The 25,091-nt window shown below is 63.0% G+C and overlaps 3 protein-coding genes across 4 annotated transcripts; 1 reads left to right on the forward strand and 2 right to left on the reverse strand.

The window, feature by feature from the left end:
- Positions 1-460: 460 nt before the first annotated feature.
- Positions 461-8,823, reverse strand: C1H9orf50 (chromosome 1 C9orf50 homolog; the record flags this gene model as incomplete). The annotated part of the gene is made up of 7 exons (XM_048353261.1): positions 461-517; positions 743-923; positions 1,031-1,196; positions 2,266-2,429; positions 4,737-4,847; positions 4,937-5,018; positions 8,700-8,823. Coding segments are annotated over 7 exons (885 nt in total), but the record flags the coding sequence as incomplete, so codon positions are not given.
- A 2,893-nt stretch (positions 8,824-11,716) lies between these two features.
- Ntmt1 (N-terminal Xaa-Pro-Lys N-methyltransferase 1) lies at positions 11,717-19,157 on the forward strand. 2 transcript variants are annotated; one of them, XM_048344762.1, is made up of 4 exons: positions 11,717-11,864; positions 17,018-17,226; positions 17,613-17,865; positions 18,497-19,157. In XM_048344762.1, exons 2-4 carry the CDS (start codon positions 17,065-17,067, stop codon positions 18,751-18,753), a joined length of 672 nt encoding a protein of 223 aa, XP_048200719.1. In that variant the 5' UTR covers positions 11,717-11,864; positions 17,018-17,064; the 3' UTR covers positions 18,754-19,157. The 2 variants fall into 2 exon arrangements, with proteins under 2 accessions (XP_048200719.1, XP_048200727.1); XM_048344770.1 differs by lacking the exon at positions 11,717-11,864 and having other exon boundaries at positions 17,024-17,162.
- An 83-nt stretch (positions 19,158-19,240) lies between these two features.
- Positions 19,241-23,853, reverse strand: Asb6 (ankyrin repeat and SOCS box containing 6). Its single transcript, XM_048344736.1, has 6 exons — positions 23,638-23,853; positions 22,168-22,349; positions 21,325-21,431; positions 21,125-21,233; positions 20,675-20,761; positions 19,241-20,552 (listed from the first exon to the last, which is right to left on the reverse strand). The coding sequence occupies exons 1-6, from the start codon at positions 23,748-23,750 to the stop codon at positions 19,885-19,887; spliced, it is 1,266 nt and encodes a 421-aa protein (XP_048200693.1). The 5' UTR covers positions 23,751-23,853; the 3' UTR covers positions 19,241-19,884.
- Between the last annotated feature and the right edge of the window lie 1,238 nt (positions 23,854-25,091).

Genomic DNA, 25,091 nt, shown 5'->3' on the forward strand with positions numbered 1-25,091 from the left:
CAGCCGCGGCCCGCGGGGAAACCGAGGCGCCTGGGGAGGCGGGCGGAGGCCCACGGGGACCCGCCCGCCCCGGGGGTGCCACGCGCCCCACCCCCGGCCCCCGGCCGGGAGCGGGGCGGGGTGGGGGGGGAGCAAGGCCCGGAGGCGGCGCGCAGGGCCCCCCACGCCTGTCCCCCCAGCCACGCAGGAGGCTGAGATGGGAGGATCGCGGTTCAAAGCCAGCCGGGGGCCAACGAGCCGCCGGGGCTCAGGTCCCGGCTTCGCCCCGGGCCTCCCACCTTCCAGGAGGAGGGGCCCCGGGCCCCCGGCCTGCAGAGACCCCCAGTCAGGCTCCGGGAGACCCACGTGGCTGGCTGGTTTATTTGTGGGGTGAGGAGGGGCTCCCCCCTCGGCGTGGCCCCCCGGGCCCGGGCCGGGCGTCGGCAGGCTTTCCTCCATCCACCCCGCGCCGCCGTCGGGGCTACGGGCGGCTGCGCTTCAGGACGGACTGAAGCACCAGGCTGGGCAGGAAGGGCTCCTGGGGGGCAAGAAAGGCGGGGCGGCTGGGCTGCGAGGGCTCCCTGGGGGGCTGCGGGGACCCCAGGCTGGAGACGGGCTCCCCAGGCCCCCCATCCCCTGGGGGGGGGCTTCCTGCCCTGGAGGGTGGGGAGGGGGCTGGCAATGGTCAGCCCCATTCTCCACCAGGAGGGTGGGCTGGATTCGAACCCAGCCCCTGGCCCAGCACACTGGGCCTGGCGCTCACCCGCTTGTGGCTACAGGAGCAGGGCAATGGGCTTCCGTGATCCAGGGTGCCATAGGCGTCCAGGAAGGCTTTGTAGTCTCCCCTTGGTTTTGGGGTGCTGGCTCTGGCGATGAAGGGCAGGCGGGTGCGCAGGGAGGCATTGGAGGCACTGGAGAAGGGGCGCTGCGGCTCCTGGGGGGGTCTGGGGGAGCCGGAGCCGGTGAGCCCTGCCCTGCCCCCCTCCCCGCGGCTGGACGGGGCGGCCCTGCCCCCCTCCCCGCGGCTGGACGGGGCGGCCCCCCGCCTCACACGCCAGTGCGCTCCCAGTACGAGCTGCTGCTCATGGCCTCTTTGAGTCTGGGGTACACCGCCTTGGGCAGACTCTCCAGCCACTTCCCCACGTTCCTCAACACCCGCTCGGGCACAGAACCTTCTGGAAGTGTGGTGGGCTCTTCCTCGAAGACATTCCTGTGGACTAGAGAAGAGAAGGCTTGACTGAGTGGGGGGGGGGCGGGTGGTCAGAGGCCCCTCCTTCCTCCCTCCCCCTCCTCTCCTTCCTCCCCCCTCCCCCAGCAAGGCCAAGCAGAGCCTGTCTCCATGGCAACACCAGGCTCCCCAGTGCCTTCTGGGAAAGCTTGGGTTTAACAACATGTCTGCCATTATTACAACGCTGTGCCCCCCACCCATACTTGTGTTCCAGTCCAACACGGGGGCCCCGACCTGACGGGGAGCTGGGCCCCCACCCTGCAACACGGGGACCCCACAATGCAACACGGGGCCCCCACCCTGCAACACAGGGACCCCACCCTGCAACATGGGGCCCCCACCCTGCAACACGGGCCCCGTCCTGAGGGGGACCTGGGCCCCCACCATGGAGCTCAGAGGTGATGCTTAAGAATCCTGGGAGGAGGATGGGCATCAAGCTGCCCCCCCGGGGTCCAGCGCCATGTGAGCGGGGTCCCCCCTCATGTCCCTGCCTTCCCACACCAGGTCCTCCTTATCACCCCAGAAACTGGGCACAAATCACAGCTCGGGGATCCAACTTTGTGTGGCTGTCTGGGGCCCCCCGTTTTGTGGGCCCACGGCGGGGGGGACTCGGTGCCAATGCAGACCAAGGGCAAGGCCCTGTGGAGCCCTGGGCAAAGAGGGGATCGGGGTTCAGCCCGGGCCGGGCCTCTGCCCCGCCTTCTCTGGGCACCTGCTGGAAGTGGTCGGAACAGAGACCGTCACGGTCCCCCGGTCCCCAGAGGGCCAAGTGCACATCCTGCCTGGGCCCTGGGGGGCGCGGGGTGCAGTCTCCCCTTCCCACCGTCCTGGCCTCTCTGCAGCCAGCCCGGCCATCTCCCCAATCTCCCCGCCCACATGGGAGGAAGATGTTTCTGGAAGTTTCTGGCCCAGGTGGTGAGGGTCCAGGGCAGGCCGTTTCTCCCTGGGCCTCACTACAGGGGTCCTTGGCCTCGAACTCACCACCAGTCACCTGCAGCCTCTGGGCAGGCGGGCAGGCCGTCACCAGGGCCTGGAGCCCCAGGCCCCCCGCTTCTTACCGGCACAGCTGCGCTCCCAGTATCTGCGCTCCGAGTCCCGCAGGGTCTCGTCTGCAAACCGCACCCTGAACGGGCAGCAGCGCCGGCTGCGGCGGGGCACGGTGCCCTCCCGGGGGCTGTGGATCAGCACGGTCTTGATCCGGGGGACCTGTGAGCTGGAGAGCCTGCCGACAGAGAGGGGGAGCAGAGCCTGAGCCCCAGGACCCCAGCAGCTGACCAGGGCCGGTGTTCTGTGGCCCAGGCCCTGGGACAACGGAGCCACGCGCGGGCCCCAACGGAGCGCTTCCTGCTGGCGGCCAGTGGCCGGCCGGGCACGGGGCACCACGCCCACGTGGCCCCACTTTACCCACGGGGAAACTGAGGTACAGGGACTTGCAGCTGGGAAGGGTTGCATCCAAGATGGCATCTGACCCAGAGCCAGTGCTCAGCCCCAACAAGCAAGCAGCGAAAGAGCCCACCGGCCCAGGGCCCCGCTGACCCGGGACTCCGAGGGCCTCCTGTGTTTCTTTATTGGAGAGGTCAGCTTCCCCCGAACGGTTAGGAAGGGATGGAAGGAGCTGTGTGTGTAGACACCTCCAACTGAGTCAGGTGCTCGTGGTCACACCTGTAATCCCAGCTACTCCAGAGGCTGAGGTCTGGGGACGGTGGTTCAAAGCCAACCTGGACAGAGAAGTCGATCAAATTCTTATTTCCAGTGAGCCAAGAGAACAAAAAAATCAGAGCTGGAGGTGTGGCTCAAGCGGTAGAATGCCAGCCTCGAGCAGAAAACGCCCAGCGAGGAGCCTCAGGACCTAAGTTCCAGCCCCAGCGCGTGCACACGTGCGCACACACACACACAGTGTACCTGTCACGTTTACGTTACCGACACAGTGGTTTCACGTGTCGTTAGATTTCAGCCTCCAGGTCCACCCACGGCACTGTCACTCTGAAAGGGCACCGCGGATGGTATTAGGTACTCATGTTTTCTCTGTCGGTGCCCATCGGCCCTGCCACACCTTTGTGCAGCTGCACAGGGGACACTGGGAGGGGACGAGGACGCGGCCTGACTACAAGGATGGGGATCTGTGGCCCAAGACCTGCTCCCGAGCCAGACAAAGGCATTCACCCCCCAGCTCTGCCTGCCGTTCGGAGACTGTGACATCCCCACTCGGGGAGGAGGGCTGGAACCCGGGCCAAGGCACCCCGGGGCCCCCACAGAGCCCATTGGGGAACCTCACACAGGTCAATTTTGAGCTCGATTCTGGTCCATCATTGTATCTGGAGCACAGTGCTGGGAAGGGTTCTGTGCTGTGATCCATTAGTAATGTCTGCCCTGGTTCAGGAGCAGGAAGAATGGTGTGTGATTAGTCATGTCTGCCCTGGTTCAGGAGCAGCAAGAATGGTGTGTGATTAGTCATGTCTGCCCTGGTTCAGGAGTAGCAAGAATGGTTTTGGATTAGTAATGTCTGTTAAGTTTGGTTTGTAGTCCCAAGGAAACCACCACCCAGGCAGGTGTTCTACCGACGAGCTGCTCTTCCAGCCCTGAGTCTGGCTGTTTTGACCCACCCCTACTCTTGGGACGGAGGGTGAACACAGAAACTTGAGCTTGTTAGACTTGTACTCTACCACCTGAGCCACACCTCTGCTCTGTTTTGGTTGGTTAGGGCCTTGCTTCCTGCCGGGGCACACACCCAAATTGTGGCCCGCCTACTTTTAGGCTCACTGGCTGAGATTACAGGTGTGAGCCACTGGTACCCTGCCCGCAAGTTATGTCTGAGGTAGTTTTCATCCCTGCCGGGGTGTGCGCCTGGACTGAGATCCACCTGTCATGGGCTCCCTGCCACAGCGGGGATGGTGGGGTGGACTACAGCGTCTGGCATTCCTCTGGAGAGGCGTCTGAAGGCCTTGTCTGCCTGGGCTGCCTTGGGACCACAGCTGTCCAGCTCTCAGCTGCCCACATCACCCCACCCATGGATCAAGATCCCGAACTTTGTTCTGTGCGGGCTGGACTCAGACGGCTAATCTGAGCCTCCCGATGACTGGGATTCCAGGCCGGAGCCACGGGTGCCCCGCTCACCTCCATCCTTGGTTGTATTTGACTTGTGGTAAAATCTAGTGAATGCTGGAAAAAGAAGTGCATGAATGAGGGTAGGAGGGGGGAGGACTGGAGGGGTGGGTGGGTCGATGGTGGAGGGACCGGGAGATGAATTAATGACACAATCTGCAAAGGAGAACTGAAGGGTGGGTGAGTGGGCATGTGGATTTCTGGAAGGTTCTAGTACAAGAGGCAGAGTGTCCTGGATTTGCAGATGGATGGATTTGTGGTGTGGCTGGTTCCGGGATGGCGGGTAGGGCCGGGGACGTTAGTGCAGGTCAAGGATGGATGGAGAGACGGAGGTCCAGGCCCATGGCTGGCTAATTCCGGGGTGGCGCGGAGGGGGCAGGGGAAGGAAGCCGGCCCGTCCTCCGCCCTCGCCCCGTCCAGGACTCACGGGTTGGCCGTGCTCGCGGTGAGTTTCCAGCGGTCACCTCTCCTCGGGCCCGGCCCCGGCGGCGGGTGGGGGTGGCCGGGCGGGAGGTGGTGGAAATGGGTGGGGTGGTGCCTGGAAGACAGAGGCGGCGTCCTTGGCAGCGGCCGGAGGGGCGCCCGGCCCGGCCCGCCCGCCCGCCCGCCCGGGCTGCCGTCACTCACCACAGCTCGGGCAGGAAGGGGCAGGTGGGGCACTGGGGGCTCCGGCTGCCCGCGTGGACCCCGCCATGGCCGCGTGTCTGTGCTGAGAGCCAGGGAGAAGGGGGGCGTCAGGGCGCCGGCCGCCCGGGGCCTGCGCTTGTGGCCTTGGGGGCGCTTGGAGACGCTCGGGGGACGGGGCTGGCGGGAGAGGTCAGAAGTCCCGGGGGTCCAGGACGCGGGGTGCGGGACTGGCGGGGGGTGGGGTCGGAGCCCCCGGGGGTGCGGGGCGGTTGGAGGCCCCGGGGGTCCAGGGGTGCGGGGCTGGTGGGGACATTCGGAGCCCCCAGGGGTCCAGAACGTGGACGGGCGGGGTTTGGGGGTTGGCCGGAGCGGGGAGAGGGGGGGCGGGTTGCGGGGCTGGTGGAGGAGGCGGTCGGAGCCCCCGGGGATCCGGGCCTTGGGGTGCGGGGCTGGGGGGGGTCGGAGCCCCGGGGGGGGGTTGCGGGGCTGGTGTGGGGGGGGCGGCCGGGGCCCCCGCGGGTTCGGGCTTGGGGTGCGGGGCTGGGGGAGTCGGAGCCCCGGGGGGGTGTGGGGCTGGTGTGGGGGGCGGTCGGGGCCCCCGCGGGTTCGGGCTTGGGGTGCGCGGCTGGGGGGTTCGGAGCCCCAGGGGGGGTCGGTCGGGGCCCCCGCGGGTTCGGGCTTGGGGTGCGGGGCTGGGGGGGGTCAGAGCCCCGGGGGGGTGCGGGGCTGGTGTGGGGGGTCGGTCGGGGCCCCCGCGGGTTCGGGCTTGGGGTGCGGGTCTGGGGGGGGCGGTCAGAGCCCCAGCGGGGGTGTGGGGCTGGTGTGGGGGGGCGGTCGGGGCCCCCGCGGGTTCGGGCTTGGGGTGCGGGGCTGGGGGGGTCGGCCCTGTCCCCCCGCCCCGCTGCCGGCCTCACTGTGCGGCCTCGGGGCCTCGGCGCGCTTGGGCTGCATCGCCCGCAGGAAGTCCCGCAACTTGCTGGGCAGAAGGTCGCCCAGAAGCCCGCCCAGGGAGTCGGGGGGCGCCCAGGGCCTCTCGCGGGGCGCCGGGGCCTCCCCGGCCCACGACCGCGACCCCCGGGGGCCGCCGGCCGGGAGCAGCGGCGGCAGCAGCGAGGGGGCCCGAGCCGCGGGGCGCCCGCCGCCCGCCCGGGGCTCGGGGTCGCGGTCCCGCCTCCAGGCGCCGCCCGCACCTCGCGGCGCCCGCGGCTCGGGCCGGGCCAGCTCGGGCAGCAGCAGCAGCGGGACGCCCCACGGGCCCGCGCGGAGGCCCCGCTCCTGGGCCCGCGGGCCGGGCGCGCGCCGGGCCATGCTCAGCCCCGGCGGCTCAGGGCATCCTCGGCCGGCCGGGCGCGGAGGCGAGGGCGGCGCGGGGCGGCGCTCGGGCCATGGCGGCGGCGGCGCGGGGCGCGGGCTCAGGCCCCGGCCCGGCCCCGGCGCGCGGGGCCCCGGCGCGGCCTCTGTGTCCTCACCCGCGAAGGCGGTGACGGGGCCGTGACGCGCGGGCGCCGGGCCGGGCCGGGCCCCGCCGCCCCCCTGCGCCCCGGGGGTCACCCTGGAAGAGTGGCTGCACGAAAAGCATTCTCACCTAAAACGACGGTGATGCCCTGCAGGGGTTCGACGCCGCCCTGCTCCTGATCAACCCTGCGACCCGCGACGACCCGGGGCCCCTGGCCCTGCTGGGCAGGAGGAGCGGCGCGGGCGCGCGCGCCCCCTGGTGGACAGGAGCAGCAGTGCGGGGGAACGCGCGCCCCCTGGTGGACAGGAGGAGCAGCGCAGGGAACGCGCGCCCCCTGGTGGACAGGAGGAGCAGCGCAGACAATGTGCACTCTCTAGTGGACAGGAGGAGCAGTGCAGGGAACACACGCCCCCTGGTGGACAGGAGGAACAGTGCAGAGAATGCGCGCCCCCTGCACCCCCTGGTGGACAGGAGGAGCAGCACAGAGAATGTGCACTCTCTAGTGGACAGGAGGAGCAGCGCGGGAACGTGCGCCCCCTGGTGGACAGGAGCAGCAGTGCGGGGGAAACGCGCACCCTCTGGTGGACAGAAGGAGCAGCGCAGAGAATGTGCACTCTCTAGTGGACAGGAGGAGCAACATAGAGAACGAGCCCCCCCTGGTGGACAAGAGAGCAGTGCAGAGAACGCACGCCCCCTGCACCCTCTGGTGGACAGGAGGAGCAGCACGGGGAACACGCACTCTCTAGTGAACAGGAGGAGCAGTGCGGAGAACGCACGCCTCCTGGTGGACAGGAGGAGCAGCGCAGGAAACACGCACCCCTTGGTAGACAGGAGGAGTAGCATGGAGAATGCACGCCCCCTGGTGGACAAGAGGAGCAGCACAGAGAACATGCATCCCCTGGTGGACAGGAGGGGCAGCACAGAGAACGAGCGCCCCCTGGTGAACAGGGAGAGCAGCACGGAGAATGCGTTCTGGTGGACAGGAGGAGCAGCGCGGAGAACGTGCACCCTCTGGTGGACAGGAGGAGCAGCACGGAGAACACGCACTCTCTAGTGGACAGGAGGAGTAGTGCAGGGAACGCGCGCCCCCTGGTGGACAGGAGGAGCAGCACAGCGAACGAGTGCCCCCTGGTGGACAGGAGGAGCAGCGCAGAGAACGCATGCCCTCTGGTGGACAGGAGGAGCAGCACAGCGAACGAGCGCCCCCTGGTGGACAGGAGGAGCAGCGTGGAGAACGTGTCCTGGTGGGCACAGAGGGAATAGCAGAGAGAACGCGCGCCCCCTGGTGGGCAGGAGGAGCAGCGCGGAGAATGCATGCCCTCTGGTAGACAGGAGCAGCACAGAGAACGAGCGCCCCCTGGTGGACAGGAGGAATAGCAGAGAGAATGCGCACCCTCTGGTGGACAGTGCAATGTGAAAGCACGCCCCCTGATGGACAGGCTGAGCAGTACACAGTGAACACGTGCCCTCTGATGGAAAGGCCAAGTAGCACTGAACAAACGCTCGCCCCCTGGCAGATAGGTGGAACCATTCAGGTCAGTGAAAAACTTGTCCTCTGGTGGACAGGCAGAGAGGTGCAGAGTGGATGCGCCCCCCGCCCCCCGTGGACAGACCAAACAGTGCTGAACGAATGCACGCCCCCAATGGACAGGCCAAGCAATGCTGAACATGCCCCCTGGTGGATAAGTTGAACCATGCAGGTCAGAGAGTGAAAGATTGCCCTCTGGTGGACAGACCAAGCAATACTGAGTGAACGCAGGCCCCCCCCCCCCCGGTGGACAGGCCACCGATAAGAGGATGCACGCCCCCTGGTGGGCAGGCCGAGCAACACTGAGTGGATGCACAGCCCCTAGTGGACAAGCCGAGCAATGCTGAGCATTCACGCATGACCCCGGTGGGCGGGCCGAGCAGTGTGGAGTGGATGCACGCCCCCTGGTGGACGGACCGACCAAAGGCTGCAATTAGGAAACCCGTTCTCCCTATCACGTGGCCACCCAGGCCCCCACCCCTGGGGTGGGAGCTTGCTAGACATTCATTTGCTTTCCCTTTCCCCTACTTCCCATCCCAGATTCTGAAGCAGTGGGTTGGCAGGAACCCAGGATCTCGAGTACCTCCATGGAACCCAGGACCCCTACCTGCCACTCCCAGCCCAGATAGAGCACTTTGAACAAACACCCGCTTTAGAGACTGAGCACCAGACTCTGCTCAGAACTGCACTAGGGTCTCGGGGCCAGCCTGCTTCCCCGCACACCCTCACTCCCAGGCTAGGTCTGCTCTCACCTGGCTTCTGGGAATTGGTACACTCACCGTGTCTGGATTTGGGGGCAAGGTCTCTGAAGATCTTGTGAGTTTTGGACCTCTTAGCAGGTGGACCAGTCCTTGGGAGAGCCTCATCTTCCTGTCTGTCCCCTCCACCAGCCCCTCCCAGGTGTCAGGGGGCCGCTTCTGAGCCATTGTGATCTGCACATCACCCAAGATCACTGCCAGGCAGAGGACACAGAGGCTTAGGGGCGGTGCAGGGTCTGTTGCTGGGTGCTGTCCCTGGATGCTACGGCTGCAGAGGACCAATGCCCAGGGATGCCTGGTCAGGGCAGCCAGGCCCTAGGGAAGGGCCCAGCTTCAGCCACCCTGGAAGACAGAGGGGAGTGGGGAGTGGGTGGTGTTGGGTGGGCAGCTCCAGAGGAGCTGACAGTTTGTTACTAAGTGTCTAGGCTAAGCTGGCACCATGGGTCACACCTATAATCCTAGCTACTCAGGAGGCTGAGATCTGAGGATCAAGGTTCAAAAGCTTCCTGGGATGAGAAATCCCTGAGGCTCTTATCCCTCAACTAGAAAAAAGTCTGAAAGCATAGCTGTGGCTCAAGTAGTAGAGCACCATCCTTGAGCACAAGCACTTAGGGACAGGGACCAGACTCTGAGTGCAAGCTCCAGAACTGGCACATGCACAAACATGCACACACACACACACACACACACACACACACACACACACACTTTGTCAAATTACTGGGTATTAGCCTGGCAGAACCATCCAAAAGATGCCGTTTATTTTCTGGAAAGTTCCTCAGTAGGAATCAAAGGCCACAGTTCCTTTGGAAGTTAGGATAATGAGTGAAGGAGCTAGGCAGTTTTGAACTTAAGAGTATGAGATGGTGTGTACACGTGTTGTTTCTGGTGGCACTGGAGTTCGATCAAAGCCTTGCACTTGCCAGGCAGGTGTTCTACCACTTGAGCCACACCCCCAGCCCTGTCACAAGGAATTTAAAACATGGGTGAAGGCCACCAGGACAACCAGATGGCATCAAAGAGCTTTCTAACCCTTGTTGTCATTGTCTTCTTCTTCCTCCTCTTCCTCCTCCTCCACCTCCTTCTCTTCTCTCCTCGCCCCCTCTTGCCCAAGATTGAGACTCAAACTCAATGGCTAACACTTTTGCTCACTGGATAGCACTCTTATCAATTCAACCAGGCCTCTAGCCTCCAGCCCTTGCATTTCACAAACATTCACTGGGCAAAGTCTTAAGTGCTAGGCTTGAGAATTCGGAGGTCCCCTAGCCATGGAAAGGCCTTGGAACATGCCAGTAGGAGTAGGGGGAAGGATTTTCTCTTGCATCGATGGGAAATAGGGTAGGGCAGGGACTGGTTTGGAGGCATTTAAAAGACTGGATCGGAGCTAGCTTCCCAAAGAGGATTCTACACAGTCAGGATCTAGAAAGATGGAAAATGAAGCCTGTGAAAGGCGTCTAGTCTTGACAATAACGTGATCTAGAATAGCTTAGAAAGTATGCCAAATTATATATACATCAACTGAAATGCTGAAGGAGCTTTTCACTCCCTTCTCTAACTTCATAGGTTAAAGGAAGCACACACTGGGTGTCATAGTGCATGCCTATAATCCCCGCCCTCACAGACTAAAACCTGGGTAACTCATTGAAACCCTGACCAAAAAAACCCAGACAAACCAACCAAGCACTTTAAGTGCTTCCTGTGTGCACTGCCCAAATGAAGGCATTTGTACACTGACCATCAAGATGTTAGTTTAGGGACTGTCCGCTCACTTAAGATGAATGCTGTCGTTATAATTACTATCATTCCCAGAAAAGCTGTTGAAAGTGAAGGCTGGGCTGGCAACACTCCCCACACAAGTGCCAGAGCCTTGCCGAGCAGGAGAGGAGGCTGAAGCTCAGAAGGCCTATCCACCTGCAAGCTTCAAGGCCATCCCAGAGCAGGGTGCCAGGGGCTCACACCTGTCCTCCTAGCTACTCAGGAGGCTGAGATCTGAGGACCAGGGTTTGAAGGCAAGCCCAGCAGGAAAGTCTGAAAGACTCTTATCTCCAGTTAACCACAAAAAGCTAGAAGTGGGGCTGGGAATATGGCCTAGTGGTAGAGTGCTTGCCTTGTATACATGAAGCCCTGGGTTCCATTCCTCAGCACCACATATATAGAAAAAGCCAGAAGGGGCGCTGTGGCTCAAGTGGCAGAGCGCTAGCCTTGAGCAAAAAGAAGCCAGGGATAGTGCTCAGGCCCTGAGTCCAAGGCCCCAGGACTGGCAAAAAAAAAAAGCTAGAAGTGGAGCTGTGGCTCAAGTGGTAGAGTGTGTGTGTTTGCACTTGCACACACACACACACACACACACATCAGCCCAGGTAACTGTAACCCTTTAAGGATGGGAACTTGTTTTGCTTATCCGGCCTAGCAAATAAGCAGAACAACCTCCCTTCCCTTCCTTTCTCCCCTCTCCTCCCTGCCTGTCTAGTTTTTCCTCTGCCAGCGTGTTAAGTTGCTTATGAGCAACCATGGCCCTATTTCCCTCTTTTTTTTTTTTTTTTTTTTCCTACCGAGTGGGAAACCCACACACCCTTCAATTACAGGACCAGCATAGCTGGGTATGGCGGCCCACGCCTGTAAGCCCCAGATCTGGAAAGTTGGTGGTGCAGAAAAGATCTTAAGATCGAGGGCAGCCTGGATTATACAATCTCCAAAAAACTAATAACAATAATAATAATTAAAAACGGGGAGAGAGAAGGCCCAGCTGGGTGCGGTGGCTCCCCCCGGTTACCCTTGACCCGAGGGTCGCAGTTCAAAGCCAGCGGGGGCAGGGAGGTCGGGGGAACTCAGCCGTGGGGCGGCGGCTCGCGTGACACCCGCCGAGTGTGCGCCCGCGGCCGGCACCCGGCTCGCCCGCCAGCCCGCGGGCGCCGGGAACCCACCTGCGCGCGGCCGGCTCGCTCGGCGCTCCGCCCGGAACCGGAGACGACGCGGGTTGGCTGCGAGCCCGAGGGAAGGGGCGGGACTACCGGCGGGGGCGTGGCCCGGGTGGGCCACGCCCACCCGCGCGTCCGGAAGTGACGCGCGCGGACAAAGACAGCGCGGCGCGAGGCGTCCGGTGTCCCTGCCGTGCCGCGGTGGCTCCTGGGTCCTCGCCGCCGCCTCCCGGTCCTTGTACTTCTCCCCGGCTCCCGGGCCCTGCGTGGGGTGAGTAGCGCGAGGAGGGCCCGAGGGGCGGCGGCCACCGGGAGCGGGGAGGGCCCGGGGCCGGGGCCGGGCGTGTGCGCGTCCCGGGAGGGCCACACAGGCCGGGGGCCGGGCCTGGAGGACCCGGAGGGCCACATGGGCCTGGGGACCGGGGACCAAGAGGGCCTCACGGGCCTGGGACCCGGGGACCGGGTGGTTAATACCGGGCCTGGGCTTGGCCGCTGGGATGGAGGAGAGGCGGAAGGTCGCGGCTCTGCAAGCTTGGGCTGGGAGCTTGTCCCAGGCGCAGCAAGCCGCTTTCCGAGCCTCAGTTTCCCCTCTGGGACTCGAGGTTGGGGAGGGGGCCCACTGGCAGGGGGTCGGCAGGATGCGTGGAGTACCGGGCTGAGCCTGGCACACCGGAGCGCCATTTCACAGATCAGATTTACTTTGGGCCTAGCCCAGCACCGGGGCACAGGTGCAGCTCAGACAGCTGTCGCCAGGAGCCCTTGAGACCAAGGTCAGCTGAGCCGGGTGCCCGACTCCCTCCTCACTTTGCTCCGCTGCCTGCGCTGTTTCAAGGCCCTTGGCTTCTTTTTTTTTTTTTTTGCGGCTGGTTTTCTGTGTATATAACCTAGGGTCTGTGCACGTCGAATGTTCCAGTAAAGGCCTGAAGCCAGAGGATCTGGAGGACAATTGGCTAAACTGCAGTGACTCTGATCTACGTGAACCCCATCACCCCCCTCCACCCACCCTGTAGGCTCCCATTGGTTGGAGGGGCTGTTAGGCCAATAACAGTTCCCCACCCCATCCCACCACAGCTGTTGCTATGATTCAATGAATCTTTCTTACAAGATCTTTAAGGTCAAGAGAGAACAAGAGAAGCCAGCCTTGGTGGCTCAGCCACTCAGGAGGCTGAGTTCCGAGGATGGCGGTTCAAAGCCTGCCCAGGCAGGAAAGTTGGTGAGACTCTTAAATTCTATTACACCCCCCCCCTCCCGCAAAATAAAAGGCCAGAAGTGGAGCTGTGGCTCAAGTAGGGGAAAAGCTAAGGGACAGTTCCCATGCCCTGAGTTCAAGCCCACGTATTGAGAAAAATAAAGGGGAGGGGGGAAAGGAGTGAGAGAGAGGGAGGAAGAGGAAGGATGTGCCTGGCACTGTGTGAAGTCCTCCAAGCTTTTCGTGTGCACACTTAATAATCCTCATGGCCTCAGCCTTCTCCTAAAGTCAGTGTCACTTCCCATGTAGAAAGAAGAAACCAAAGAACTTTGAAATTAGGATGTTTTGAAAAAAAAAATTTAATTTTTGGCTGGTCAGGGGGCTTATACTCGGGGCTTGGGTGCTGTCCCTGACCATTTTGCTCAAGGCTAGCCTCTACCACTTGAACCACATTTCCACTTGGGTCTTTTTTGGGTGGTTAACTGGAAATGGAGTCTCATGGATTTTCCTGTCCAGGCTGCCTTTGAACGGTGACCCTCAGATCTCAGCCTCCGGAGTAACTAGAATTAACAAACGTGAGCCACCTGTGCCCACTTAAAATTGCATTTTATTATTTTGTCTTTAATGCAGGACTGGGATTTGAATTCACACTTGCTAGGCAGACACTCGACCACTTGAGCCACACTCCTAGCCTTTTTGTTAGGTTTTTGCCTATGCCGGACTGGACCTTGATCTTCCATGGGGTTAGGGTGACAGGCCCATACCACCACACCCAGCTTGATGGTTGAGATGAGGATCTCTATAGAACCATGGTCTTGCCCAATCTCCATATCCCAGTAGGTTGGAGCCACGGAGCAAGTTTTGCATTATTACTGTTATCATTCTGTGCCTCCCTTCTCCCACTGTTGCGGAGCCCTGCGTTCTCCTTACCCCATGCTGTCTACGCCCATCATGGAGAGCAGGCCCGGTCCCCCAGGCTGCACACCAGCAGGGGTGGTCACTCCTGGCAGACTTGCCCTCCCCTTCCCTTCACGGTGATAGCAAAGGTCATGGCCACCATTCTCTTGCCTGGGTCCTGGGAGAAAGGGTGCTGGGCACGGGCCAGGTATGGCCACGTGGGGCGGGGAAGAGGATGTGCTGGTCCAGGGGTTTGGCTTGATGAACCAGGGGTCTTTTCTTTATTGGGTCTAGCTCCTAGCTGCACTGTGTCTGCCCCTGACTGACCCCTTCCTGGGTCTTACAGCTCCTCACTGTGCTTGGACTTCCTGACCAAGCCTGCTGTTCCCACTAGAGGGCCTAGGGTGGACAGGACACACACACACACACACACACACACACACACACACACACACACACATCTGTTTTCATGAATCAGCTGTTTCAGCGAGTGTCAGTCAGACTTGCCATTTCCCGCCAGCTGTGCCTCCCTGCCAGCTTCCCGGAGTCTGCTTGCTGGTGAAATTCTTGTAAATCACATTATCCCAGGGACCTTGACTTTGAAAGGGATCAGGTTGTGAGGTATTTGGTAAAGCAAACAATCACCTTGTGGGGTCCAGCCCTGGTGATGCCAGTGGTGAATAGTTAGGCTTTGTCCTTGGCTGGCAACATTGTATTCTTAACAGGGGCTTTAACTGGCACCCTGCTCTTGGCTTTTTTTGTTCTAGTCCTGTGCTCTGCCACTTGAATCATACCACTGTATCCAGCATTTTGCTGAGGAGTTGGGGAGTCTCACCGACTTTGCTGCCTGGGCTGGCATCAAAGCTTGTCTTGAGCAGCCAGGATTACGGGCGTGAGCCGCCTGCACTTGGCCTAGCATTTTCTTAGTAGTGGCAAATGTCGACAGGCACAAGCTCATTCAGGCATTCCACAGCTAGGGGGAAACCTGGGGGGGCGGGGGGAGCGGGCAGGTAAGCAGGGAGAGATGGGAGATCGCCTCATAAGTGTTTGGCCCATTTGCTCGGGAGCGAATCTTGCTGAGTGGCCCTGTGTCCCGTGGGTTAGCAGAGGAAAGCGGGGATGAATCTTGGGGTGTCACCATCTCTCCAAGGAGCCCCAGTCCAGTGGGGAGATGGGTCTGTGGGCCCAGCCTGGTGGGCAGGCCTTAGGAGGGCTTGGGGTGATCTTGCTGCCTGCGTGCAGGGGCGCCCTGCTGGCGTGGTGAGAAGCGTGGTTTGAAGGCGGTCCTTGGCTGGGGCGCGCTCCCCTGGCGCCCGCCGCGCCAGGCCCCGCAGGTACGCGGCGGCGCTCAGGCTGGCAGCCCCTCTCCAGGGCTCCTGTCCATGCTCTTGTGCCTGTGCCTGGCTTGCAGCTGGCCACCAGCCTGGCCGCAGTGAGGAATGCGGGGTGTGGTACTTGGAACCAAGGTCCCCCTGCCTGGTACTCCACAGAATGGAAGCTCGTTGTGGCCCTAAACACTGTACCCGAAGAGCAACGAGACAAGAATTCAAGGTGGCGCTGGGTGCCAGTGGCTCACGCCTGTAACCCTAGCTACTCAAGAGGCTGAGGTCTGAGGATCACAGTTCAAAGGCAGCCTGGGCAGGAAAGTCCAGTAAACCAGCTAAAAGTCAGTAGTGGAGCTGTGGCTCAGGTGGTAGCGGGCCAGCCTTGAGCCAAAAAGCTGGGCATAGGATAGTAGCCAGGCCCTGAATTCAAGCCCCAAGACCGCCAGAAGCAAGATTCTGAAGTGGGGTTCAAGCAGACCTTGGTCTAGATCACAGACCCAGAGAGAGCTGGACTCTCCCTGGGCATACTCAGTTCCTTTTCTGGGTGCCCGGGAGCATTCTTGCAGTGCTTGGCCTTGTGGGCAGGCTGCTTCTGGAAGGTTCTGCTTTTAGAATAGTTTGGAGTGGGCTACAAACAGTTTGAGCTTCTCGCCCTTGTCCCTTATGGTCTGAAGGCCCCATGCTCAGCTGGGGTCCTTGTCACTTGGTCCTGGGGTTTTTGAGGACCTCTTCCCTGCCCCCCCCCCCCCACCGCCAAGCATTCGCTGTGACTGTGGAAGGCAGTTCCAGGGGCTCACGGCCCGCGGGGGGGCCAGCAGGTGGGTTCTTGCAGCCCAGCCCTCCAGGCCTGCATGGGGTGAGACAGCCTCACCTCTACCAGACGCCATGCGGGCCACAGGGCTTAGTGCTGGGCCCCAGACGTAGCAAGCTGTGAACCGCAGCGCCCTGCTCCATGGGGCTGACCTGTAGGGAGGCTGAAAAACAGGAGGAAACCGAGTCAGGACACACTAAAGACAGCTAGTCACGGGGAGGGGGTGGCCCGGGCCACTTCAGATAAGCAGCTGGGGAGGTGCTGAGGTGACACAAGCCGAGCCCACCTGGTGGAGGCGTGGCCTGCCAGGGAGACCTGACCGCACGTGCGTCCGTCTGCTCGTGCGTCACGGCGCCCGGGCCCTGCTATCACCACCCCCCTCCCTCCCGTTCTTCCGTGTTCTTCCCTCATCCGCCACACTGCCTCGGGTGTCTGCCCCTTCCGGAGCCCTCCTCGTCCTTCAGGGTCCGCCTGGATCCCTCTGAGCTGTGCCCGTCTCCCCTGGAGAAGGCCTCCTCCCTCCAGGGCTGGCGTGCAGCTCAGCGTGGAGCTTCCCACGTGCAGAGGCCCTGGGTTCATCCTCAGTACCCCAAAAAGAACTCCGTCCTGAGTGTGAGAGCCCTTGTTTTTCTTCTGTGTTTTAGCTGCTTCCATTTTCCTTCCTGTCCTTCAGGCCCTGAGCGCCCTGGGCTGGGCAGCCAGGCTGTCAGGAGCGTGCGTGCGTGCGCCGTTCTTCTGTTCTCCTCTGCCTCTCCCCTCTCCTGTGGAGGTCCCCACTGTCATCCTTGGTCACGGCTCTGCCAGGCTGCGTCCCTGCGTGTGGAAGGACCAGCCCCGCCCTGAGCTGCTGCCATGCTGCTGAGGCCTAGGAGGCAGAGGAGGGGCCTGGGTCTGCTCAGGCCTCCCGAGGCCCACCCCGTGCCCATGCCCAGGGCTGGGGTCCCTGCTCGGTGTGAGCTCCTTTTCCTTCAGAGTGGATCAGGGTCCCGAGGCTGCAGGTCACAGCCAAGCACCGCGTAGCTACGTGGGCCGCTAGATGCCAGGGTCTCTTGCTAGGACCGGAATGCAGGAGACATGGCGCCACAACCTCAGGGGCAGACGCAAATCTCGGTGTGGGAATGGCTTCCTGGCTCCCAAGCCTGGGCCACACCGGCCCTCCCCGTGGCCTTGCTGGGTCCTGACCCAGCCACTCTTTCCTGTAGGAGTTGCCCCTGCCCAGGGTGGTGACACTGACGTGGCTGGTGCCAGCATGACGAGCGAGCTGATTGAAGATGAGACCCAATTCTACTCGAAGGCCAAGACCTACTGGCAGCAGATCCCGCCCACGGTGGACGGCATGCTTGGGGGGTATGGCTACATCTCCAACATCGACCTCAGCAGCTCCCGGAAGTTCCTGCAGAGGTTTTTGAGGGTAGGCAGGTCTGATGTCCTCTCCAGGAGAGGCCGTGGCTCACCGGCAAAGCGTGGGACCAGGCAGGTGGCAGGACTGAGCCTGTGCATTTCTGGGGCCTCCCCCACCTGCCCCGCTCTGCCTGGCTGGGGTCCCTGGGGTGCCCCCTCCCACCGTCACTCTGCCTTGATTCTGTTGAATTCTTCAGCTCAGGGCTGCCTCTTCCTGGGTCTCGAGCCGGGAGACACATGCCACTTTGAGTGGACGTTGCCTCCACCTTAGGAATGCGTGGTCCCAGTGTGCCGCGCTCCCCCCACACCCCCCCCTCCCCGGCTGGTGCCCAGTCCTGACCTGGCGCGGGTGGGCGTGCGCCGTTTCCCCGTGTCACGGCCTCCTCTGCCGTTTAGGAAGGCCCAAATAAGACGGGGACGTCGTGTGCTCTGGACTGCGGCGCGGGCATCGGGAGGATCACCAAGCGGCTGCTCCTGCCGCTCTTCCGGGTGGTGGACATGGTGGACGTGACCGAGGACTTTCTGGCCAAAGCCAAAACCTACCTGGGGGAGGAGGGCAAGCGGGTGAGGAACTACTTCTGCTGCGGGCTGCAGGACTTCAGCCCCGAGCCCAGCTCCTACGACGTCATCTGGATCCAGTGGGTGATAGGTGAGGCTCCCGGGGCCTTCCCACACCACAGGGCTGGTTTCACCAGAACACCTGCCGGCCACCCAAAAGGCGGTGTTCAGGAGCTTCAGTGGCCAGCGACACTGATTCAGAGAAGGGAGTTTTGTAAGGCCTAGCCAAGGGTTTGGGGTAGCACTAGGGTTTGGACTCGGGGCCCAGCGCTTGCTTGGCAGGTGCCGTACTGCTGAGCTCTCCCCCCAGCCCAGGGTGGAGAAAGCAGGGGGAGGTAGAGGGCGGCCGTCCTTGTGCTCTGCTGTTCTGGGCCGCACACTCCTGGGAGCTCCCGCTCCGAGCTCCAGGCGAAGCCCCAGGGCGGGCGGGCCGCTGGCTCCGAGGTCCACACTGGGCCCGGCCCATGGACTTGCGGTGGAGGCGAGGGCTTGGGCGCACTCCCCCCAGTGGAGCGGGTGGTGGTGGAGTGTGGGGGCTCGGCTGAGCCCCACCCAGGCAGCTGGGCCCCCAGCTCCAGGCTGTTCAGTATGGGCGACTCCTGAGCCTTGGCTGTCTTCTGCGCGTCCTGGGGTCCGAGTAGAGCCGAGGAGCCGGGAGGACACACAGAATGAGGGGAGGGGGCCATTCCGTGCCAGCCCTGTAACCACGCCTCTGCACCCAGGCCACCTGACGGATCAGCACCTGGCGGAGTTCCTGCGGCGCTGCCAGCGTGGCCTGCGCCCCAACGGCATCATCGTCATCAAGGACAACATGGCGCAGGAAGGCGTCATCCTGGACGACGTGGACAGCAGCGTGTGCCGCGACCTCCAGGTGGTCCGCAGGATCATCCACGGCGCCGGCCTCCGCCTCCTGGCCGAGGAGAGGCAGGAGAACCTTCCCGATGAGATCTACCACGTCTACAGCTTTGCCCTGAGATGAGCCGGGCTGGCAGAGCGCCAGGGACCAGAGCTAGGGTGGGGCTGGCAGTGGCGAGGCCCGGGCTCCAGGCCAGGGGCTCCGAGAGCCAAGCCACTAAATACACTTGTGTGCTCTCCACACACTTACATTTCTTAAACGCGCCAAGAGGGAGCCGGCAGGGAGGGGTGCCACGCGGGGCTGAGGAGGCGCCCACCCTGCTGCACGGGGGCCGGGCGGTCGGGCACCGGCCGGGAGCTCCGCCATGCCAGGCGCCTCGCGTGGAGGAGGAGGCCGCACGCCTCTCCTTGGCTGCGGCCTCCTGGGCAGGAAGGGGCCAGGCTGGCCAGTGTCTGGCCCACTCCTGTTAACCAGGGGTTCCTCTTTGGCAGGCATTTTTAGTCAAAAATAAAAAGGGGTGAACCGGTCTGGTGTGGTACTTTACAGAGACGCAAGTCAGGTGACTAAGAGATCACCGGGGAAACAGGTCCCCTTCACCCAAATGCATAGCGCGGCAGGACTGAAGCACCGTCACACAGACAGCCCAGAGAACCACTTTAATTTTCCAATATAAATAGACCACTGCATCACCTTGGCTGATTCCCAAAGGCACCTGCAAGTGACGGGGTGCGCCCAGGTGGTGTGGTCCCTCCAGGCTTGGCTTGCTCCAGACGAGCCCCCTACAAGCCCGGCCTGGACACGGGCCTGTCCTGGTCCACTCATGATTGCTTCTTAGAAGGCATGGTCCCTGAGACCTGGGCTGGGCCTGGGCGGGTGGCAGGACGTGCGGTCCCTTCAGCGGGCTCCAGCAAGGGGAAAGCCCCGCCACGGCCCACGCCCCTCCCCTGCTCACCAAAAGCACTTTGTGGCTACGCCTGTGACGGCAAGGCAGGCGGGTCCTCGGTTGGGCGCCACCCGGTGGTGGCTCTCCACAGGACAAGCCAAATGGCACTGTGATCCCCAAATACCTACAGCAGGCGCTCACCCAGTCTACCTGCCTCCCTCCAGTGTGGGCTGAAACTTGCGGTGCTGCCACAGGGGAGGGGCACCAGTGGCCCTGGAAGACACAGCCACGCGGCCCAGATCCCAGGCCCCCAGGAGGCTGGCACAGGTGAAGTCTGCTGGCAGCTGCCCAAACCACCCCCCTAAGACTGGTCAGCTGTCGTCCTCGGCCACGCCGCTGTGTGCGCTCAGAAGGTACCACTTGAGCCGGTCAGGCAAGGGCAGCGCTTTGACCTTGGTGTCCACGGGCCAAGGCTGCAGGTGTAGCCGGATGGACACGCGGCACAGGTGCTTGAGGGGTGGCGGGTGGCGCTCCAGCTGCCGCAGGGAGGCGTGCAGGGCCTGCACCTGCGCTGCCAGGCTGCCCACGGGGTGGATGTCGAAGCTCGTGGGCAGCTGCAGCCTTGGCGAGTTGGTCACCATGAGGTCCAGCACGGTCTCGGCTTTGCGCAGGAGCTCCCCACAGCTCTCGTCCTCGGCGCAGCCCACGGGGGCGCAGAGCCGCTCGAAGACGAGGTGGAAGCCAGACCAGCAGCTGGCACCGTGCAAAGAACAGTTGTAGGCGGCCCCCGACTCCAGGAGGAAGCGCAGCAGGGGGAGATGCAGCCTGAAGCTCTTGAGGCAGATGTAGGTGAGGGACTCGTGGGCTGGACACTCGCTGGGGTCGGCCCCGTGGGCCAGCAGCAGCTGTGTGACTTGCAGGCAGAAGCGGTTGATCATGCTCACCTCATCCTTGTCCCCGCCCACGGCCTCGCCCAGCAGGAAGATGATGCAGGTGAACACAGTGTCCCCATCTTTGGTGGTGGCCTTGACGTCTGCTCCTGGAAGAGCCATTAGAGCACAGGGTGGGGGCGGCCTTCAGCCCTGGCCAAGCAAAGCTGGAGGGGTGGGGGGCCCCCAGGTGGTCCTCCCCGGGGTGAAAGGACGAGGGCGCCGGCCTCACCTCCCTCCAGCAGGAGCCGGATGTTGTCCGTGTTGTGGACCTGTACCCCATCGCTGCTGGCCAGAGCGTGCAGCAGAGCAGTCTTCCCTGGGAAGGAGGGAGAAAGGTGGGAGGTGGGGGCACCGAGGCCAGCGACCCCCAAGTGGGGATGGAGCTGGACCCCTGAAGGTCAGACCTTGAAATAGACTCCTCAGGGCTGAGGGCCCCTCTCCGCCCCACAGCAGGGGGGCAGGCCAGCATAGCAACACTTCCCTGCACCCCACGAGGCCTCTCAAGGGAACCACAGAGGCTGGGTACACTTCTTACCCACCCCTGCTGGCAGCCCGAGGCGGGGTGCGGGACAATGAGCTCACGGTCCTCCCGAGCCCCTGGGCTCCACCTGGGCCACTGGCCCGGGGGGCTGGCATCAAGCTGACCTCCCGGACCCCTCTGCCTTTCCAGAGCACCCACCGTGCTTGTCAGCCGCGTTGACATCCGCCCCCAGGTCCAGGAGGCGCCGCAGGCAGGGCAGGCGCTCAGGCTCCTCGCTGGCCAGATCCAGGGGGCTGCTCTCGTGAATCTGAGCCGGGACAGCACCAACCAGGTCGGTCTGGGGCTGGCGCGGCTGCTCAGGGACCCTAGCATACCCCAGCTGGGCTGGCAGCTCTTACCCGGTCCCTCCGGTTGATGTCGGCCCCGTGGCGGACCAGCAGCTCCACCATGTCAGGCTGGTTCCGCAGGACGGCAATGTGCAGGGCTGTGTAGTACGTCACGGGGTCTGAGAGGACAGGCGGCTTGCATCAGGCTCGGGCCCCAGCACCCTCCCTCCAGGTGTGCAGAGCCCTCCTCAGAGGTGCTCTCCAGCTACAAGTCCTCCCTGCTTTACGCATGTGGGCCTCAGTTGCCCCTTCTGCTTAGCGGGGCAATGAGACAGCCCATCCTCCCTCAGGACAGCAGGGGACTTGCAGAGGCGACTCAAGCCTGGCAATGCCGCTGGGCTCTCTGGCTCAGTCCCATTTTGTACCCCAGGCGGGCCTGGGTTGCACAGTGATCCTCCACCTTTGAGGGGCTGGCGGCCAGGTTCCTGAAGCCCGGTCAGGTGGTGAAGTGATGGACTTCAGCTGCTGGACTCCCCCAGGGGCCTGGCAGCCTCTGAGCCTGTCCCAAGGGGCAGGCTGTATACGGGGTCAGCCCTGACCCCCATTCTCTTGCAAGCAGCCGTCTCTTGTCTCCCCTGCCTTCACCTGGTGAAAGCCAGAGAGGACAGGAGAGCGGCCCATGCCCACTCCTTCCCAGCCAGAAGCTGACAGGGCCCTGCTGCCTCAGTGGTCTACCTGTGGCCTCCCGTCTGTGGTATGAACAAACCCATGGGGTAGCTCAATGTGGCAGAAAATCAACTTCGCTTGGCTCTAGCTGGGAGCCACAGGCACCAGTGATGTGAGCAGGATTAGCCTGGAGTCTGGGCTCTAAGAGGACAGTAAAGCAGAGGCCGACCCCGGGCTCCTCCCGCTGACCTTCAAAGTTGAGGTTGGCTCCATTCCTCAGGAGCACGTCCGCCGCCCGCATCAGCCCCAGCTCCGCCATCTTCAGCAGGGCGTTGCTCACACCTTCCTGGTAGAAGGGGGAGTGGGCCTTCTTCTCCAGAAGCTCTGTGAGGACCAGGATTCGGCTCTCCTCACTGGCAACATAACTGGGCCTGGGAGGAGGAAGCAGACCAGCTGAGGGCTGGAGTGGGCGGGCCCTGGCACCTGCTGAACCCACTCAAGGGGTCGAGGCCTCAGCTCTGTGGGGGCACTTTTTCATGGGATGTCTAGTTGGGAAGGTCACTCCTTCAGCTGGCTCAGAGACAGAGACAGACACAGACAGCACTGCTGGTCCCTGCAGTGATACAAAGTTTCCTATCTGGGATGGGACTACAGAGCCCCAGAGGGAAGAAACCAGAACCTGACCCTGGTGCTCCTCCCTCCAGAGAGGACCTGTGCTGGAAGCGGGTGCTACTTGCCTGTGATCCCAGCTACTCAGGAGGCTGAGATCTGAGGCCTTCAGCTCAAAACCAGCTTGGATAGAAAAGTCTGTGAGACTGTTACGTTCAATTAGCCACCCAAATGCCAGAAGTGGAGCTGTGGCTCAAATGACAGAGCACCAGCCTTGAGTGAAAGAGCTAAGGGATGGTGCCCTGGCCGAGACCAACCCCCAGAACCGACAGACAGACAGACAGACAGACACACACACACACCTTCACTCCCTTATGGGTGCCATGACTGCTCAAAAGACTCCGCACTTCCCTCTCGTCCCTCCCCACCACGCCAGGAGCCCCTGGGCGGTCAGGCCAGCACCACCTGCTAAGAACTGCTTAGACCCTGGACAACTTCCAAAGCTCGCACACTGCTCCTGTGAGACTCCCAAACGCCTTCAGAGGTGGCCACGTCGTCCCCCCTGCACTTGTGCCTCTACTCACGGTCCCGTAGTCGCACCCACCCCCTGCTTCAGCTATCTGCTGGCGGCCCAAGAGTCGCCCTGTCTGTGTGGGGCAGGATCGGTGTCATCCCCCTGCTGAGCCGTGCCCTGGCGGTGCCCTGGCCTCGGGACGCAGAATGCACAGCTAGGAAGCATCTCCGCCGGCCGCTGGGCACCCCGATAAGCGGCGCAGCCGCCCTCCGCTGTGCCGCCCCCCGCTGGGGCCGCCTCGCGGGTGCCTGCTGATAATCACCGCCGGGCCCGTCCACGGCTCTCCTCGCCCCCGAGAACTCAGGTCCCCAGTACCCAGCGGTCCGTGCAGGGGCCTGCATGGCGGCCCCCAAAGCTCAGCTCCTCAGTGCTCGGCGACCAGAATAGCGGCCCTCGGGCTCCGCCCCGTTCCCGCCCCAGACGAGGCGCCGGCCGGAGCTCCCCGGCCGCGGTCTCCGCACAGCCACCGCCCGGCGCCGCGGGACTCGAGGTGCGGTGGGGCCCGGGCGGCTGGCGGGACGCAGCGAGCGACCCACCCGTCCAGGGGCTCCTGCCGCTCGGGGTCCGGGATGCCCAGGGCGCCCAGGATGGCGTCCACCAGCGGCTGGTACTCGAAGATGATCCTCCGGAAGCCGTGCAGGAACGGCATCGCGGCGGGACGCCGGCCGCTCGCGTCCCGGCGGGGGCCCCGTACGCCGCTACGCACCCGGACCCGGAGACGGAGACCCAGCCGCCGCACCGCCCGAGCCGCCTTCCGCACCGGAAGTGATCGGCACCGCACTTCCGGTTCGCGCCGGCCGGGCTCGGAGCGCGTGCGCCACAGCGCCCCCGCGCGGCCCGGAGGCCCGAGGACCAGCGCGGAGGCGGCCGCAGGCGCCGGCGGGGCCCCAACCCCCGGGCACCCTGCCCGCGCCCCGCCTTCGCTTCCCCGTCTGTGAAATGGGACGATCGCCCCCCTCGATCGCCTTCTCCGTCCAGGATCGGTGCTGCAAGCCGAGCGCCGGGGCACGCCTGCAAGCCCAGCCACTCGGGAGGACCGCGGTTCGAAGCCAGCAGCCCCGAAGCCCGTGAGAGTCTCATCTCCAGTCACACACGCACACGCACACGCATGCCTGCTCAAGCGCCCGCGCACACACACACTCACACTCGCACACTCAGCGCCCCGCAGATGGACGGAGGCCGTGAGTTGAGCAGGGGGACCCCATGTCTCCATCCCGGCAGCCTACCTCAGGCCGGCATTTGAGCCCCTGTCCCCCCCACCCCCCCCACCCCCCCCACCCCCCAGAGCGGGGTATGCCGCTCAGCTCAGCCCGCAGCAAGAGCTGGATCCGGTGACTAGCCCTGACATTGTGCTCTCGTGGGGAAGGAAGGAGGGTTTCCCGCTCACCCAGCAAAATCCAAGGGGCCCCGGGGTTCCCGGCCGGTCTCTCCAGTCATTACCTAGAAGGTGGGGGGATGGAGTGGAAAAGCTGCTCCTACTTTAAAGCTCCACACCTTCAACACGGCAAGTTCTCTGTTTCTGTGGGTTGGGGTTCTCTTGGCTTCCGGGACTACCCCCCTCCATCCAGAAAACCACCATCACCATCCCCTGCTTAAGCCCTTTATATAGAATAGCATAATATTCGCAGAGAAACTACCAGTATCTTTAACTCCAGCTGCCTTAAGATACCTGACTCAAGGGAAATGCTGCGTGAATGGTGGTTATGTTGTATTATTTCAGGAATAGCAGCAAGGACAAAGTCTGTATGTAGCTGGGCATGATGGAGCCTGCCTGCCATCTCAGCTTTTCAGGAGACTGAGATGAGGAGGATTGTGGTTCAAAGCCAGCCTAGGGCAAAAAGTTCTCAAAATCCCTTCTCAGCCAATAACAATCTGTTCTCCCAGCTATTTGGGAAATGCACATAGGAGGGCCCTGGTCCAGGCCAGGCTTGCATTTATGGAGTCCTTTCTTTTCTTCTCTGGCTCTGGGCTGGAGATGACCTGGACGTTT

The sequence above is a fragment of the Perognathus longimembris genome, chromosome 1, assembly GCF_023159225.1.
Source record: "Perognathus longimembris pacificus isolate PPM17 chromosome 1, ASM2315922v1, whole genome shotgun sequence".
Lineage (NCBI taxonomy): Eukaryota > Metazoa > Chordata > Mammalia > Rodentia > Heteromyidae > Perognathus > Perognathus longimembris.

Coding starts and splice junctions, on each gene's coding strand:
- Ntmt1 (XM_048344762.1), top strand. CDS start 17,065: ATGACGAGCGAGCTGATTGAAGATGAGACCCAATTCTACTCGAAGGCC. Junction 17,227..17,612: donor TCCTGCAGAGGTTTTTGAGG/GTAGGCAGGTCT, acceptor TCTGCCGTTTAG/GAAGGCCCAAATAAGACGGG. Junction 17,866..18,496: donor CTGGATCCAGTGGGTGATAG/GTGAGGCTCCCG, acceptor CTCTGCACCCAG/GCCACCTGACGGATCAGCAC.
- Asb6 (XM_048344736.1), bottom strand. CDS start 23,750: ATGCCGTTCCTGCACGGCTTCCGGAGGATCATCTTCGAGTACCAGCCG. Junction 21,432..22,167: donor AGCCAACCTCAACTTTGAAG/GTCAGCGGGAGG, acceptor CTGTCCTCTCAG/ACCCCGTGACGTACTACACA. Junction 21,234..21,324: donor ACATCAACCGGAGGGACCGG/GTAAGAGCTGCC, acceptor GTCCCGGCTCAG/ATTCACGAGAGCAGCCCCCT.